Below are 18,668 nucleotides of genomic sequence, written 5' to 3'. Positions count from 1 at the left end.
GACTGTACAAGTGTACAATTGCAGAGTAATTTATCTAAAGTTATCTAAAACTTATCTAGACTGAAGATAATTTCTTGCATTTTCCGTAACGCGAAATTAGACTTAAATAGCAATATGATTAAACTCTGAATGGCAGATTTTTTAGCTAAGACGCTGTCTTAATGATTGTGTAGAGAAAGTTTCTTGTACCTATATTTGTAATCGTGAAATTAAACTTTAATGAAAATGTGATAAGGTTTGTATTAATGATTAGACTTGATGCTATAACACTGATGTCTGAATGGAATTCTGTAACTTTAAAAAGTTAATAAATAAGCGTTTCTAAAGAGTACTAAAGTGTTCATATAAATTAAACTCATTCAACATAATGATAATGACATTAATGACCTATTGTAATCACACTACAAGTGTACTTATATGCAGATAGGTACAAATATTCGTTTGATTTATCTAAATCCATTTGTGTATTTGTTCGACTACATAAAGTACCTACAATATTATCCTCACGCTTTACTTAATCTTTATGGCTGAAACCATTGACATATATATCTAGGGACTGGCTTTACGGGCAATAATAATGAGGCATGACAGGGGCCAGTACAGCGGTGTGACAACGACACCGCTACAACGCGATTGGTTGATGAGTTCGCATCACGCGCGCTATTGGTCGCAACTAGTTGCGTTAGACTGCAAGATTGGCTGGAATTCGCGAGTAACACCGCTGAACTAGTACCATTTTTAGTGCCCGTAAGGCCAGTCCATAGATATATACGTCAATATTGAAACGACTAAGTAGGTACTATGTGGCGTAAAAAGAGATGTGGGAAGGGCTGAAAGTGAAACTGACCAGTGATCTAATGGACAGCACACAATTGGTCGTTGAGGGAGTCCTAAGGGGACACCTTTGTCCAGCTGTGTAGGTGCATGTTATCTCTGATCCCTGCACAGCATCTCACTATTTTTAATGTCAGACAAATTAAAACAAAACTTTTAATTCAAAAACAATGAAAATTAAATACTAATGAGCAGGAATGAGACACTAACATCTTAATAATTACATATATTTACATAAAAGATTATAAAAGCATGCCAATTTCACTTATCTGGAAAACAAAGTTCATACCTCAAAATACAACTTAACATCAACTCTCTTAGAACCTTAGTAAAATGAGAAGATTGACAGTTTAGTGTATTTTGAGTTAAGAACCTTTTCAACATAGGGTAAGCTACCCTATTGTCAGCACTTCCAACTTTATTTTAACCTTTTGGACGCCAATGACGGATATATCAGCACCGCAGGTCCAACACCAAAGACGTATTAATCGGTCACATACCACAGAGCATCATAGACCTACGTGCACATGCATAAAGTTCAATTTCAGTTTCGACACTTTGGTGATGTGGCATTCGACTGACTTAGGTGTTTGACACGGCGTCTAAAAGGTTAATACATCAGTGCTGCCTTTCATGGGATAATTTACCCTATATAACATATTAATGCACTTTACTCTTCATCCTCTTCGAACATCATCTGCAGCAGTTCGCGCTTGTTGCACTGGCTGCCCTCAAGCCTCTGTACACCTTTCCATCGGAGCAGTGTCGGAATGACCATGAGTTTGGTGCGGGCGTCGGTCCTGAATGGGCACATTTTGTCTTTCCAGCTGAAAATAAATAAAAAAACACTATAACAGAAGCAAGCTGCCATTTTTAAAGTATGACTACTTAATAACATAGGATGTCATGTTAATTCCTTCAGACTTATTTGGAAAAGTTTATGGTTTTCTTACTAGTCTCTGTCTCCAACATCCACATATGCGAAAATAATGCTTTTCTGTAGTTCATTGAGGTAAGCTTGCACTATAGGTTCAGCTGCAACAAAAAAATACAGTTTATTCTAAATCTTACAATTCATTAATTAATTTAACACATTCGACACCGCGTACCCGACTCTCGGGCACTCGTAAACTTTACTCAGATGCCGGCATACACGCTACTCGGGCAAGAGCTATAAACCTACACGCGACGCCGAAGTGCCCGACAGGCGGGCAAGCATTGCATCTTCACTACCTCAGGGCTGCCACTGCCACTAACAGAAAAAATTGTAAGTCTTCTGATTATTATGTGGTCGAAAAGTTGGTACAGTTGATTATTATATTTTATTACTTCACTTTGTATTTTTATTTACTTTACCTAATGCGATTACAAAATAAAAATTCTTATTAGTTGGTTACGTGAAATTGCATATACACGGGTATGTATCAATAGGAGTTAGAATTTTCGTAAATCGTACAAGTACAACCTAATTTGTGTTTACGAATATTTAGTAAGTATAGGTATACATCTATTTCATGAGTACTCATAGGATGATTTTTGTGAAACAAAATTCGGAGAAAAATAAACCAAGAAATTCAACTAAATACCTAACAACATTCTAACTTCTAAGCGGCAGTTCTCAGAAAAAGACAATAGGTCAGTCATCATAAAACAGCACTGCACTGCAACTGCGTGGAAGCAAAACGTAACAAGTAGCTTTGAATAGTTACGATAATTAGTACGTTCGTACACATAGAATAAAGTCGCAACTTCTTTGACAAAAGAATGTAGTTACTGTGATCATACACTTAACCCTGGAGATGTTGTTTACCATCCCTTATCTATTTGAAGTTTGCGACCCGGGTTTTTTTCAACCCGGTCTCGGTGTAAAATTGCTATTGGAGCCATTCCATAATGGTTTGTGATGTGCTTCGGACGTTGTTGTGTTGTGTTAATTTTCATTTTGACGACTCGGCTTGTTTTTTGGACAACTGTGATTTCTGCTTTCTTACTGCATTGTGATAATTGATAAAACGGGGAGCCTAAACAGATGAGACAGCAGATTTAATTTTATCCACGTACTTATACGAAAGTTACTTGGCACAGCCCTGAGCGTCCGCCGCTTGCCCAACTAGCGGATTCGCGGAGTGCGGCATTGAGTTGCACGTTGTTGCCCGACTAGCGAGTACTGTTGGTTTCTGGGGTATTGTTTAAAATTTTGCCTGGTTGCGAAAGTGTTAAATTGTACTTGTAAGAAAACAACAAAGGAAAAAGTAAGAACTAGTGGTAAAAACCATAATCTAGTTTAGGAAAGTTTATTAAAGGTAGGCACTAGGCAGCACTATCACCTTGTAATCCTGATTTAAGAGATATATCATTTTAACTTTAGATTAAATTATATAAGAAATTAGGAAAACTAAACAAACCCATTTGACAATAAATACACCAGCCTCTACCATTTTCTTTTTTACTAGATAAGAAAAAGAAATAAACACGACGACTTTTGCTTTTCAGGGTATCAAGAAAATTGGAGTATTCATCAAAGGTATTTAAATAATGAAAATCAATTTTAGGCTTCTTTCTCCTGGACATGTTGACAAAAAGAAAAAAAATGACAAGTACACATATCGAACTTTTTTAATTTTATATTAAACCTACATCGTTGTAACCGTTTTATGTTACACGTATGTTTATACAGTAACATGTTGGGAACATTAGGAACATGTAAACTTATCAAAACAAATTACTTTGGAAATTGCAGATAAAATTATCGTTATCCGTAAGAATTCAATAAGTTTACAGACTTACCCTCAACACAATCTGGACACCAGCTAGTTCCATTAGGCAACTTAGATCCACTGAAAAAGAAGAACACAGGCGGCCCCGAACTATCGATGTCTTCGGTGAACTTGGAGAACGCATCGATCCCTTTGATTTCTACGCGGGTCACCATCTTCGGATTTTTGTTTTGGTAAGGTGTTACACCGCCCACAAATATGAGCTAACAAACAAGCTTGTAAGTGATTTTAGTGATGATAAGCGGAATATTACACCGGATCGGATGACAGATGAGAGATGACTGTTGACTGCAGTGTTGCCAGAGCGCTCCCAGCTTTTGTACGTAGGTACGTCAAAAAAGGTACGATTTGGGTAAAAAAAGTACGGATTTTTTTTAGGATAAATTTCTTACAGAAATAATATTTCTGAAGAATCTGGGGGTCTACCGCGAATTCCTAAATTCGCAAAATGCGGGGATCTTTCTCTTTTACTCCAATGAAGGCGTAATTAGAGTGACAGAGACAGATGCCTGCAATTTGTGAACATCTATTTTCGCGGTTATAGCCCTGTTTGAAAAAAAAATAACTTGAATAGTCCAGAGGGCCTACCGCAAACCACCTTCGACGTGTTGCCTGCCTCCCTGTCACACTTACGTACGAATTCATAAGTGAGACAGAGAGGCCACAAGTCAAAAGTGGTTCGCGGTTGACCCTCAGGGCTATAACCGCGAAAATCAAAGTTCGCAAATTGCGGGCATCTTTGTCTGTCACTCTAATTACGCCTTCATTGGAGTAAAAAAGAAAGAACCCCGCAATTTGCTTATTTCGGTTTTCGCGGTAGGCCCTCATATTCAAAAAGGTTATATTATAAAACAGCATCAGCGTTTGCCTACATTTTGCTATCATTTTGCGATTGCAATTTGCAATGTTGAATTATGAATGTAAGTAGTTTCTTAAGTTAAAAGATATTCTATTGTTGTATAAAATCTACCGCGGATGGAGTATCGAGACAAACCTTACTGGTTTACCGATACTTTTGTAATTAAGATTAGATATTGTGTTGTAATTACCTGAATAAAAAAAAAAAAAAAAAAAAAAATTAAAAAAAGAACTAAGTATTTTAAAGTACACAATACAACTCATTTGTTTTAAGTATTTCTCTCAGTAAATACATTTTAACATAAACAAAGTTAAATTGATATACATGAAAAATTATGGCCGACCGAATTTTGACTATCAGAGTTTTGTTAAGACACAACTGCCGACTGCAACTGCTATTTGTAATTACGTAAGTACATTGTTTGGACATATATTGTCCATAATTTTAATTTCCTTATAGTACCTACATGTACATGGTACTTTTTTATGTTGGCCATTATTTTCAAATTAGAAATTTTGCCCCGAATTAACCAACATACCGAATTTTTTTTTAAACTATCGTACTTCAAAAGGTACGAATTTAGTACGATGTACGCTGCGTACAAAAAAGGTACGCAAGAATCCAAAATAGTACGCAAAACCGTACTAAAAGGTACGATCTGGCAACACTGGTTGACTGATGAGTTGATGACGGCAGGAAAATGACATTATGACACATGTCAATTGTCAATAACATTTTTTCCTGTCGAAGCCATTGCTAAATCTGCCGAGAAACTCGTTTTTATTATAAGTAAATTTCTCAAACTTTAATTTTTTAATAATTATTTAGGTATAGATGGTCAACCCAATTTGTCAGTAAATAGGAAAAAAAAAACTATACTCATCCTTTTCTTTTGGGTGCTAGTACTAGTGTTAGACAAAGATAGTATGACTCCCTCTGTCTATGTTTGAAATAAGACAGTCCTTTGACACACTTTATATAATTTTATAAAAACAGATGCATCTGCTGCAGGTCGCATGACCGTGTTTATTCAAACATTGGTGTTGTATCACTTTCTTCACAACGGCGAAAGAAAGTAATGCCGCTATATTATAGCCTTAACACACTACCGCACCGCATTGCACTGCGACCTTGGTGCGGTACAATAATATAGAGATGAAATGGAGGAGGGGCCAGATGACCGAACGAGATGCACTTATGGAACTTTCAATGTGAGTGGCAGAAAAAGCGCTATTATTGTTTATCCTTGTCAAAGTCTCACTTATTTTTTATTTCCGACCGTTTATTTATTGGCTAGGTGCGAAGTCGGTGGAGGGGGAAGTGGCGCTGATCGTCACAAACACAGGTAATCTTATGGAATGTCCGCCATTAGTACTAGCGGCAGCCGCTTGAACTAATTTTACTCCATAAGATTTAACGTAGAAAGTCCGCCAAAATGACGGCAGCACCAGTCGTGCACCTAGCGAATAATAGTATGGTTTAATGTTGGGTAACAAATAACCCGACCAAATTACGTAGGTCGCTTTTGGTATGTTGTCAGGAATGTTAAAACGTGTTTTTAATTGTGTCGCATTGTGGGCTCACGCGTATTAGCTCATCTAAATAAAACTAGGTCTATGCTCGACAGCGGCAGCCACATTCATGACGCCGATGACATGACAGTTTCACAGTTCAGACAGTTACCATATATGAGACAGTTACATATTTGAAATTTTGAATGTTGTGCTCTTATTTTATCTGACGCTAAACTAAACAAAACTTTGTGGATTGTTATTTTATATTTATTCCGTTCTTGTTGTGAGTGTGTTGTGACTTAAATTGGTTTTGATGAATGAAGATGGAGCAGACAGCGATGCAGAACATATCCTTTCAGCCAAAAACTATGGCGGAATTGCTTCCAAATCTTGCCCTAAACGGTAAACCAACCAACAACGCTTACTATTCTTTCAATTGTGCTTTTGGTTGAAGCTAATTGAACAATTATTACTTCCTAAGTTAATATAGACATCAATCATAATATTGAATTTTATCGTTCTAGGTATATTATCTAAGGAAGCATTACTGACGCTTACTGGTAAAAAGAAGCCTCGAAACACTATGGCAATTAACCGAACAGCTGAGAAGGCCGTGAAGCCACTAACTATGGCTGAAATGAGAGCTGAATTACAAGGTAACTATTAAAACTTTCATAAGAAAGATTCTATTTATAGTATATTTTATATTACCCTATTATCAGTCTCATTCATAATAGAGCAGACTACATTTTAACTGTTTGCAAAACCTGAATAAGGTCTTTAATGTGAATACAGTAGGCGCTCGGTAATCTGGCAACCAACAGCATAGAACTAAACTGATGCTGGAACTGCCGGATTATTGTATTTGTATGGAAAATTATAGCTTTATATAGAAAAATTCTACATAACAAATGCCACTGGTCTGTAATTTGTTTGGCTGTGTACACTGCTGGATTATAGAGAGGGGCACCTGAGTCACTCATTGCCGGACTTCTAGACACTGCCTACCACTGTCAATGTGAAGAAAATTTACAATTTTTATTGTCTTCCAGCTTTCAAAGGCCGCACCCCTTGCAAGGCTCAGCCGGCGCTATCAACAAGGAAGAAAGGCTGGAACTCTTCCGTGAAAGTGGACAAGAGGGTGAACCACACGGTGGATGGGAAGCTGCGCAATAATGTGGTCAGAAAGGTTCTCATTTTCCAACCACCTAAACCCGTAGCTCCGGTTCAGAACAAAGTATGTTTCTTTTTTTTTTATGCACGCGATGATTGGTGTTCTTGTGACCAATTTGACCTGTAGTTTCGTTTGTGGCAAAAAATGTACTGATTACAGATTAACATAGTATAACCCTCCTTTGGCGTTGCCATAGTTGGGTAAAAAGTAGAAGTTTGTTAGCTTTATAAATAATTTTATGTGGCATGTGCATGTGTAAATATGTAAGTAAGATCAAATTTAAGGGATGCATGTTTTATATTTTTATTTTTTTAAAGGCAAATTGCAGAAGTGGGTTATTCCCACTAGTTACCACCAAGTTCTTACCAGTGGTAACTACTGGGAATTTTTTCCCACCTTTTACCACTGGGTACTACTGGGAAAAATAATTCCCAGTAGTTACCACCAACTCGGTTTGGTGGTAACTAGTGGGAATTTTTATTCCCAGTAGTTAACACAGTATAAAAAAATAAAAAATAAATATAGAGTGATTTAATCAATCATTATTAAGTCGATTAGTGTTTTAGTAAACTGCCTTAAAAGTGACGAAAAAATATTGAAACAGTTTAACCGGTACTAGTACAAAAACTATAATATATGCAAGGATACATTTAATAATCCATTTAGATTATTTTTAAGTGATTTTATTCGGTAATTCAAAATCACTCTATATTTATACTATACTATTTTATACCGTTTTTATTAGTATTTAACTGTAACAAAATTTTGGTGGTAACTACTGGGAATAATTTTTCCCAGTAGTTACCAGTGGTAAAAGGTGGGAAATAAATTCCCAGTAGTTACCACTGGTAACAACTTGGTGGTAACTAGTGGGAATAACCCGCAGAAGTATATTGGAACCATTTTAAGACCTATCAAGAAAAGTAATTTAAACTGTGATTATTCAGCACCAATTTTTGGTTAAATTACAATATATAATCTTTTACATACTTCTCTGCCACATCCATGGAAATATAAGTTGACAATGACTATTGAAACCGAAACAAATATTAATTAATTAATTTCTGTTTCAGACAATATCAAATGGCCGTGTATCAATGATGCCACCTGCCCGCTCGAGAATGACTTCAACGGCAGCTGTATCCAAAACCAGGATGACTCCCATGCCTCCCGAGACTCCAAAGTTTCCCAAACCAGAACACAGAGCAAAGAAGTCACTGTATATTCAAGGTAAGGGGTCTAACCCTTTAAACGGGCAAGACTGAAAAAAAACCTCATTTCAAACCTCAACTGTACAAGAAAAAAATACAGGAAGATGTTGTCGGGCAGGGTGTTGTTGTGTGTTGTTATTGGGTGGTCTTTTTTAGCCCTTTGCCCTATAAAGGGTTAATAATGTATAATCAGCATAACAGCCAGATTAAGGTTTAATATGTTTGCAAGAAAATGATCTCATAGACAAAACACTTCACATGCACTATTTAGATAAATCTTCCAACTTCTCATTGGGTAGTTGTACTAATGTCGGCTCCTCTCCAATTATGGGCCCATCTAACATTATTTACAAGCAGAAGTGGTGTCATACCTACAAAAGTTGCAACAAAAACCGATTAGGAAAGTATCATACTTTGAAGAGCCATTGGGCAGCTTTCCCTATACCTATCTCAAGACCTTTAGTCTCCTACCTACACTTTGTTAGACACATTTATGTTTTACCATTTCATAGGATAATCAAAGATTTTATTGTTGTTTTGCAGCTAAAACGAATGTACGGATCAGCGGCATATGCGACATTCCAGAAACACCAGTAGAAACGAAACCAGCAAAACCCAGAGTAACTATTGCCAACAAAGAAAACAGATCATGCCAAGCTAATGTAAACAGAAAATCCATCACTCCCACGCTCATAAACCACAAGAGGCTGGCCCCCCCCCCAAACCCCAAACCTGACACACCTTTATCCAATGACTCCTGGAAATCTGGCAGCGATGCCAGTTTCATACAAAAAGAAAAGGAAATCCATGAAACTGAGGCTATCACAGCGATGCAGAACATATCCTTTCAGCCAAAAACTATGGCGGAATTGCTTCCAAATCTTGCCCTAAACGGTAAACCAACCAACAACGCTTACTATTCTTTCAATTGTGCTTTTGGTTGAAGCTAATTGAACAATTATTACTTCCTAAGTTAATATAGAAATCATAATATTGAATTTTATCGTTCTAGGTATATTATCTAAGGAAGCAATACTGAGGCTTACTGGTAAAAAGAAGCCTCGAAACACTATGGCAATTAACCGAACAGCTGAGAAGGCCGTGAAGCCACTAACTATGGCTGAAATGAGAGCTGAATTACAAGGTAACTATTAAAACTTTCATAAGAAAGATTCTATTTATAGTATATTTTATATTACCCTATTATCAGTCTCATTCATAATAGAGCAGACTACATTTTAACTGTTTGCAAAACCTGAATAAGGTCTTTAATGTGAATACAGTAGGCGCTCGGTAATCTGGCAACCAACAGCATAGAACTAAACTGATGCTGGAACTGCCGGATTATTGTATTTGTATGGAAAATTATAGCTTTATATAGAAAAACTAGATTTTGCCCTGTGCGCGGGACCCGAGGGCCCCGCGGTGTGCGTGTTGTTATTGTTGTTGTGTAGTTGGTGCTGTTGTTTGTGCTGTTGTTGGTGCTGTAGTTTTGTTTTCCAAAGGGAAAAAGAAATAAAGTTGTACTTTTGATAGAAAGAAAATGTCCGCATGCGAGCACTTCATTCCCGCAGCTCGGCCTTCGGTCTACGTGCTTGGGGATTCGTAAGGGACGCTCCGGGCCTTCCGGCCTTCGCGGAGCTCGGCCTTCGCTGAGTTTCGAAGGGCCCGCCGCTTCGCTTATTAAAACACTTGGGAGGGTTGGTTTTGCTTTGGAGCGTAAGCGGGAAGTTGGAGCTTAAACACGATCCAATAGTAAAAGTGTCTTGACAAGCTCACGTCGGGCCTACGGCCTTCGGCCCGCCGTTTCGCTTGTCTAAGCCACTTTTACTATTGGGTCGTGTTTAAGCTCCAACTTCCCCCTCTCGGGTGACGCTTCGGGCCTTCGGCCCTACGCGGAGCTCGGCCTTCGGCCTTCGCGAGCCTCGACGCTTCGCCGCCGGGCCTTCGGCCCGACGGCTCGCTTATCAAGACAGTTGACTTGATAGAACGCTTGGAAGCACTGCATTCACGCAGCTCGGCCTTCGGTCTCGCTTTAAATTACTGGGGGTTGCACGCTTGGGAGTCGGGGTGAAGGCTCCGGGCCTTCGGCCCTCCGCCAAGGTCGGCCTTCGGCCTCCCGGACTGAAGCTCGCCCTTCGGGCTCGCTTAACACACTTTTTGTATAGGACTTTGCTTGGTTCGTCATTCCCGCGGCGAGGCCTTCGGCCTCGCCCAAAATTACTGGGGGTTGGACACGCCTGGACGCCCGGGGTGAAGCTCCGGGCCTGACGGCCCGTCACGGGGTCGGCCTGCGGCCTCCCAGCCTTAAGCTCGCCCTTCGGGCTCGCTTAACCTACTTGGAAATTTGACTTTTGCCCCTGTCCGCGCCGTTTTGGACTTTTTCCAAAAAATTTTTTTACATAGTAATCTTGGGCCCCCAGGCTCGCCGCATGCCAAATCTCAGCGCGCTCGGACCAACTTGAAAAAAAAAAAAAGTCGGCCGTTTTGAAAATTTTTAAATGCAGTTTGTTTTGTCTCGGGGCCCTCTATGACATTTGGTCGAGCACCCCCCACCCATCTCGCACCGTTTAAAAGTTGCCATACAAAATAAAAGTGGCCAGATTTTCCGCAATTGAAACATTTTTCAAAATTGTTTTTCTTCTTAGGAATCTAGGGGACCCCGAGTTTACGGGAGCAAAATTTCAGCGCGCTAGGACAAACTTGAAAAAATAAACAAAAAAAAGTTGGCCCGATTAAAAAAAAAATGGCGGCTTCAAAAACTGCCAGGATCCCTCTATGACATTTGGTCGAGCACCCCCCACCTAGGTCTTACCGTTTGGCCGGGCCGTCAAACATTTTTCTGACCGAGAGCGGTAGACCAAAAGTCGGATTTTTCTGGAGGTCACCAGGCCGCCCTCTATATGAAACTGTCAAAGTCTATCACCCCACCAACCTCCTTCTGGGAGAACAATCGTGTCAATTAATCAGTCGGGTTGCGGCTTTATATAATGTTCTTGCTACAAAAAAAGTGTATAAGAATACTAGCAAATATAAATGACATGGAGAGTTGCCTCCCTTATTTCAAAAAAATGAAAATATTAACGTTAACTTCACTGTACATTTTTGAATTGTGTAAATTAGTTAAAAAACAAAAACATTTATTTGAGCGAACAAGAGATAACTTTCCAAGGAATCAAAATCTGCGGAAAAGAAACAAATTAGCCAGCACTTTCACAAATCTAAAAATAGTGAATTCCGGTCCTTACCATATGGCAGTTACAGTATATAACAACATACCGTTAGAACTAAAACATATAGAGAAAGATTCAACATTCTTTAAAAAACTAAAAAAGTTCTTGGTTGAAAACTCATTTTACAATATAAAGGAGTATCTTAATTATAAGTCTTACTAATGTTAATTGCTAGTGTGTGCTAGTTTTATAAGTATTAGTTTTTAAGTCTTTATGTATATTGCTGTGCCCCAACGGGGTTTATGCTGGAACATGTAAATACTATAAAATCTTGTAAAACCCATAAAAGCAATAAATAAATTATGAATTATGAATTATGAATATAGAACTAGATTTTGCCCTGTGCGCGGGGCCCGAGGGCCCCGCGGTGTGCGTGTTGTTTGTTGTATTGTTGTTGTTGTGTTGTTGTTGGTGTTGTTGTTTGTGCTGTAGTTTCGTTTTCCAAAGGGAAAAAGAAATAAAGTCGTACTTTTGCTAGAAAGAAAAGGTCCGCATGCGAGCACTTCATTCCCGCAGCTCGGCCTTCGGCCTCGCGTGCTTGGAGATTCGTATGGGACGCTCCGGGCCTTCGGCCCTACGCGGAGCTCGGCCTTCGGCATTCGCTGGGTTTCGAAGCTCAGCGTCGGGCCTTCGGCCCGCCGCTTCGCTTATTTAAATCACTTGGGAGGGTTGGTTTTGCTTTGGAGCGTAAGCGGGAAGTTGGAGCTTAAACACGACCCAATAGTAAAAGTGTCTTGACAAGCTCACGTCGGGCCTACGGCCTTCGGCCTTCGGCCCGCCGTTTCGCTTGTCTAAGCCACTTTTACTATTGTGTCGTGTTTAAGCTCCAACTTCCCCCTCTCGTGTGACGCTTCGGGCCTTCGGCCCTACGCGGAGCTCGGCCTTCGGCCTTCGCGAGGCTCGACGCTTCGCCGCCGGGCCTTCGGCCCGCCGGCTCGCTTATCAAGACAGTTGACTTGTTAGAACGCTTGGGAACACTGCATTCACGCAGCTCGGCCTTCGGCCTCGCTTTAAATTACTTGGGGTTGCACGCTTGGGAGTCGGGGTGAAGGCTCCGGGCCTTCGGCCCTCCGCCGGGGTCGGCCTTCGGCCTCCCGGCCTGAAGCTCGCCCTTCGGGCTCGCTAACACACTTTTTGTATAGGATTTTGCTTTGTGCGTCATTCCCGCAGCTCGGCCTTCGGCCTCGCCCAAAATTACTGGGGGTGGGTGACGCTTGGACATTCGGGGTGAAGCTCCGGGCCTGACGGCCCTCCGCGGGGTCGGCCTTCGGCCTCCCAGCCTGAAGCTCGCCCTTCGGGCTCGCTTAACCTACTTAGAAATTTGACTTTTGCCCCTGTCCGCGCCGTTTTGGACTTTTTCAAAAAAGTTTTTTTTACATAGTAATCTTAGGCCCCCAGGCTCACCGCATGCCAAATCTCAGCGCGCTCGGACCAACTTGAAAAAAATTAAAAAAAAAGTCGGCCATTTTGAATTTTTTTTAATGCAGTTTGTTTTGTCTCGGGCCCTCTATGACATTTGGTCGAGCACCCCTCACCCATCTCGCACCGTTTAAGAGCTGCCATACAAAATAAAAATTGCCGTTTTTTCCGCCATCTTGGGCTTTTTCCAAAAAAATTTTTTTTCGTAGGAATCTAGAGACCTCTGTCTTTCGGCATGCCAAATCTCGGCACGCTCGGATCAACTTGAAAAAATAAAATAAAAAGTCGGCCATTTTGAATTTTTTTAAATGCAGTTTTATTTCCCGCGAGGCCCTCTATGTCATTTGGTCGAGCACCCCCCACCTATCTGGCACCGTTTAAAAGTTGCCATACAAAATAAATGTGGCCAGATTTTCCACAATTGAAACATTTTTCAAATTTTTTTTTGTTCTTAGGAATCTAGGGGACCCCGAATTTCCGGAAGCAAAATTTCAGCGCGCTAGGACAAACTTGAAAAAATTAAAAAAAAAAGTCGGCCCGATTAAAAAAAAAAATGGCGGCTTCGAAAACTGCCAGGATCCCTCTATGACATTTGGTCGAGCACCCCCCACCTAGGTCTCACCGTTTGGCCGGGCCGTCAAACATTTTTCTGACCGAGAGCGGTAGACCAAAAGTCGGATTTTTCTGGAAGTCATCAGACCGAGCTCTATACGACAGTACCAAAGTCAAACACCCCACGGAGCTCCTTCTGGGAGAACAATCATGTCAATCAGTCAGTCGGGTTGCGGCTTTATATAATATAGAAATTCTACATAACAAATGCCACTGGTCTGTAATTTGTTTGGCTGTGTACACTGCTGGATTATAGAGAGGGGCACCTGAGTCACTCATTGCCGGACTTCTAGACATTTCAGATTGGCAAGAGTCAGATTACCCCAGACGACACTCCCTATCTAACCGCGTAGTGAAAGTGGAACAGTTTATCTGAGTGATCAGTGCACCCTCGATAAACTCTTTTAAAAACAATCTCGATGAACACTTTCGTAGACTACAAAACACAAGTGGACATTGATGTGTATGTATCAGCTTTAAGCTGCCTGTGCATTCACATATAATAATAATAATTACCAAGTGCCTACTGTCAATGTAAAGAAAATTTACAATTTTTATTGTTTTCCAGCATTCAAAGGCCGCACCCCTTGCAAGGCTCAGCCGGCGCCATCAACAAGGAAGAAAGGCTGGAACTCTTCCGTGAAAGTGGACAAGAGGGTGAACCACACGGCGGATGGGAAGCTGCGCAATAATGTGGTCAGAAAGGTTCTCAATTTCCAACCACCTAAACCCGTAGCTCCGGTTCAGAACAAAGTATGTTTCTTTTTTTTTATACATGCGATGCTTGGTGTTCTTGTGACCAATTTGACCTGTAGTTTCATATGTGGCAAAAAATTTACTGATTACAGATTAACATAGTATAACCCTCCTTTTGCGTTGCCATAGTTAGGTAAAAAGTAGAAGTTTGTTAGCTTTATAAATAATTTTATGTGGCATGTGCATGTGTAAATATATAAGTAAGATCAAATTTAAGGGATGCATGTTTTATATTTTTATTTTTTTAAAGGCAAATTGCAGAAGTGGGTTATTCCCACTAGTTACCACCAAGTTCTTACCAGTGGTAACTACTGGGAATTTTTTTCCCACCTTTTACCACTGGTAACTACTGGGAAAAATAATTCCCAGTAGTTACCACCAACTCGGTTTGGTGGTCACTACTGGGAATTTTTATTCCCAGTAGTTAACACAGTATAAAAAAATAAAAAATAAATATAGAGTGATTTAATAAATCATTATTAAGTCGATTAGTGTTTTAGTAAACTGCCTTAAAAGTGACGAAAAAATATTGAAACAGTTTAACCGGTACTAGTACAAAAACTATAATATATGCAAGGATACATTTAATAATCCATTTAGATTATTTTTAAGTGATTTTATTCGGTAATTCAAAATCACTCTATATTTATACTATACTATTTTATACTGTTTTTATTAGTATTTAACTGTAACAAAATTTTGGTGGTAACTACTGGGAATAAAAATTCCCAGTAGTTACCACCAAACCGAGTTGGTGGTAACTACTGGGAATAATTTTTCCCAGTAGTTACCAGTGGTAAAAGGTGGGAAAAAAATTCCCAGTAGTTACCACTGGTAACAACTTAGTGGTAACTAGTGAGAATAACCCGCAGAAGTATATTGGAACCATTTTAAGACCTATCAAGAAAAGTAATTTAAACTGTGATTATTCAGCACCAATTTTTGGTTAAATTACAATATATAATCTTTTACATACTTCTCTGCCACATCCATGGAAATATAAGTTCACAATGACTATTGAAACCGAAACAAATATTAATTAATTAATTTCTGTTTCAGACAATATCAAATGGCCGTGTATCAATGATGCCACCTGCCCGCTCAAGAATGACTTCTACGGCAGCTGTATCCAAAGCCAGGATGACTCCCATGCCTCCCGAGACTCCAAAGTTTCCCAAACCAGAACACAGAGCAAAGAAGTCACTGTATATTCAAGGTAAGGGGTCTAACCCTATAAACGGGCAAGACTGAAAAAAAACCTCAATTCAAACCTCAACTGTACAAGAAAAAAATACAGGAAGATGTTGTTGGGCAGGGTGTTGTTGTGTGTTGTTATTGGGTGGTCTTTTTTAGCCCTTTTCCCTATAAAGGGTTAATAATGTATAATCAGCATAACAGCCAGATTAAGGTTTAATATGTTTGCAAGAAAATGATCTCATAGACAAAACACTTCACATGCACTATTTAGATAAATCTTCCAACTTCTCATTGGGTAGTTGTACTAATGTCGGCTCCTCTCCAATTATGGGCCCATCTAACATTATTTACAAGCAGAAGTGGTGTCATACCTACAAAAGTTGCAACAAAAACCGATTAGGAAAGTATCATACTTTGAAGAGCCATTGGGCAGCTTTCCCTATACCTATCTCAAGACCTTTAGTCTCCTACCTACACTTTGTTAGACACATTTATGTTTTACCATTTCATAGGATAATCAAAGATTTTATTGTTGTTTTGCAGCTAAAACGAACGTACGGATCAGCGGCATATGCGACATTCCAGAAACACCAGTAGAAACGAAACCAGCAAAACCCAGAGTAACTATTGCCAACAAAGAAAACAGATCATGCCAAGCTAATGTAAACAGAAAATCCATCACTCCCACGCTCATAAACCACAAGAGGCTGGCCCCACCCCCCAAACCTGACACACCTTTATCCAATGACTCCTGGGAATCTGGCAGCGATGCCAGTTTCATACAAAAAGAAAAGGAAATCCATGAAACTGAGGCTATCACAAATGCAATATTAGACGCACAACACACTCTTGAGAACATAGTCGAGGTCTCACCACCCATCGCAACACCATTCAGGGAGTACAGAAACAATATAGAATACACCAACTCCAGTGTTATGGACAATTCTAATTCCGAAAATGACACTATCATGTGCTTTGATAACCCTACTATGGTAGAAAGAGTCAATAATCAAGATGAAAGACTAAAGGAAAGTGAAAAAGTTGACAGAGAAGAAAGTGTGATTGTGTCATTATGCGACATGCTGAATAAAGCTACTGTCACTAACTTTGAGAGTTCATCTAAGCTGGAGCTACGTGAAGTTGAAAGGCAGACTGAGCACAACATTAAAATGATAAAAGATAATATTCCAGCTCTTATAAATATCATAGAAGCTCAATATAAAACACTATCTCACATGAGAAAGCTGATAAGAGACATAAGAAACGGTACAAAAGTGTCAGACGATAAAGATAAAACTTTAGTTGGTAACAGTGAACCAAAAAGTCCTCCAAAGAGTCCAGTGCTCGGTCGCCCTTGTTCAGTTATCAGATTAAGTCCAAAATCCCCTTCTTATAAGATACCTAAAAGAACTCCATGTTTGAGGAAACGGGTGTTTTATAAATCGATGCCTAATGTAGTGTCAGACATGAGCACTCCAGTGAAGTTAGATGCTGGTACAGCTTTAAACATGTATATGGAGATGAAAGAACAGTTGCATTTCTTGAACACTCCGCTGGTAAAGGCGCGACCGGCGCAGGTGCCGGACACGCCTGCCATCACCTCGCAAAATCTTCAGATGCAACTAAATAGATTATACAACAGAAGCTAGTAGTAGTTATATTAAAGATTATGATATGGGTTTAATCAACCAACTTTAAAGCGCTTTTTAAGGGATATTTCCAGTAGCCCCACAACATAATCATAGGATTGCTGTTGGGTAAATAGACGAAAGTTCCTTTGATATTATTGGAAACATAATTCATAATATTTTTATTCAAACTAGATTCTAACATAACTTTTTGAAGGTCCATTTGACAATGATTATACAGGTAGGTACATTTTAATAAAAAAACATTTATTTCAGTAATATAAATACGTAATATAAGAACTAAAATAATTTATAAGTCACACCTAACTGTAGATAAGGCATCCGACCATATGGGTGTGTCTGTTAAACAATCTTCTACTCTATCCTTTCTGTATTAACCTTTTAACCGCCAGCAATTTTTGATCGAGCGTGCTTGTGTCGCCACCGACAGTAATTGTACCACGCAGAGTAAGGTTGGCATAGTAACGGGAGTTATAAATGTGCTGTAAAAACCAAATCAGATCTTTGTCTTATTTATCAGACTGGCGAAATGAGCTGGATATGTAATGTCTTATATTTCAGACTCTGGCTGTTAACGGGTTAAAGTATCTTTTATAATTACGTTTATATTTATATATGTATTTTCTGTTGTAGTCTAAGTTAAGGTATGCTGTCCCTCTTGACTCTCGTCTCTAAACTCGACAGCCGCAACTATTTTATGTAACATACAACTGTAAACTTTATTCAGTATGTTTTAAGGTGCAATTTTTACTGTAACATTTATCATCTATTTCCGACTGTCAAAGGGCTAAATCACAACCTGGCATTCAAATTACTGATTTGTTTCTTTCGAATTTGCCAAATTCTACATTGAAATACTTCTCATAGGTATATTTTCCTGAAATTTCCAATAACTTTGGACACTTTCCGCAACTTGCACATCTGGGCTATAACCGCGTAAAGTGAAGTTCGCAAATTGCGGGCATCTTTCTCTTTTACACCAATTAAGGCGTAATTAGAGTGACAGAGAAATATGCCCGCAATTTAATTCAAAACGACTGGTTTTCATCTAATCACTGGACCCGTTACAATACATCGCCATCTCCGTAAGCTTTGCGTTTTTTACCTGTAAAATTTTCTACTGCATAAATTATTCTATGAATTTTAGACAGCACTGTTTTTAATAGGTTTTAATGTTATTTTTATTTAGAAAATAGAGATATTTATTAAGCGTTTTATTGCCTTTATTTTGAATAATTGGATGTAGTGGGAATAAATAACATTGGAATGTAATATTAATATATTGTAAAATATTTGAAATAGTAACTTAATAAACTGACATACATAATAACAACGATTATTAATACTTTGGCTTACATTACATGCAACTGCTTTTTGTACGAGATTTGAACTAACATTTTCTGTTTATCCCTCTATCCTAGCGCCATGATGTC

At 39.1% G+C, this 18,668-nt stretch overlaps 2 protein-coding genes across 2 annotated transcripts; one reads left to right on the top strand and one right to left on the bottom strand.

The window, feature by feature from the left end:
- Positions 1-1,464: 1,464 nt before the first annotated feature.
- LOC134649202 (thioredoxin domain-containing protein 17-like) lies at positions 1,465-3,877 on the bottom strand. The gene is made up of 3 exons (XM_063503921.1): positions 3,622-3,877; positions 1,788-1,869; positions 1,465-1,661 (listed from the first exon to the last, which is right to left on the bottom strand). Exons 1-3 carry the CDS (start codon positions 3,764-3,766, stop codon positions 1,505-1,507), a joined length of 384 nt encoding a protein of 127 aa, XP_063359991.1. The 5' UTR covers positions 3,767-3,877; the 3' UTR covers positions 1,465-1,504.
- A 2,363-nt stretch (positions 3,878-6,240) lies between these two features.
- On the top strand, positions 6,241-17,267 carry LOC134648640 (uncharacterized). Its single transcript, XM_063503128.1, has 9 exons — positions 6,241-6,386; positions 6,509-6,640; positions 7,037-7,221; positions 8,232-8,388; positions 8,913-9,263; positions 9,382-9,513; positions 14,202-14,386; positions 15,449-15,605; positions 16,130-17,267. The coding sequence occupies exons 1-9, from the start codon at positions 6,308-6,310 to the stop codon at positions 17,233-17,235; spliced, it is 2,484 nt and encodes an 827-aa protein (XP_063359198.1). The 5' UTR covers positions 6,241-6,307; the 3' UTR covers positions 17,236-17,267.
- The last annotated feature ends 1,401 nt before the right edge of the window (positions 17,268-18,668 follow it).

Source organism: Cydia amplana, chromosome 6, assembly GCF_948474715.1.
Source record: "Cydia amplana chromosome 6, ilCydAmpl1.1, whole genome shotgun sequence".
NCBI lineage: Eukaryota > Metazoa > Arthropoda > Insecta > Lepidoptera > Tortricidae > Cydia > Cydia amplana.
The sequence above is the reverse complement of the archived record's forward strand: the minus strand, read 5'-3'. Positions and strand labels throughout refer to the sequence as shown.

Bases quoted from the DNA above. Each gene is read 5' to 3' on its own strand.
- LOC134649202 (XM_063503921.1), bottom strand. From the start codon at position 3,766: ATGGTGACCCGCGTAGAAATCAAAGGGATCGATGCGTTCTCCAAGTTC. The intron at 1,870-3,621 runs GTAAGTCTGTAA...TTTTTGTTGCAG, and splicing joins GTGTCCAGATTGTGTTGAGG to CTGAACCTATAGTGCAAGCT. The intron at 1,662-1,787 runs GTAAGAAAACCA...ATTTATTTTCAG, and splicing joins GATGTTGGAGACAGAGACTA to CTGGAAAGACAAAATGTGCC.
- LOC134648640 (XM_063503128.1), top strand. From the start codon at position 6,308: ATGGAGCAGACAGCGATGCAGAACATATCCTTTCAGCCAAAAACTATG. The intron at 6,387-6,508 runs GTAAACCAACCA...TTATCGTTCTAG, and splicing joins TCCAAATCTTGCCCTAAACG to GTATATTATCTAAGGAAGCA. The intron at 8,389-8,912 runs GTAAGGGGTCTA...GTTGTTTTGCAG, and splicing joins GAAGTCACTGTATATTCAAG to CTAAAACGAATGTACGGATC.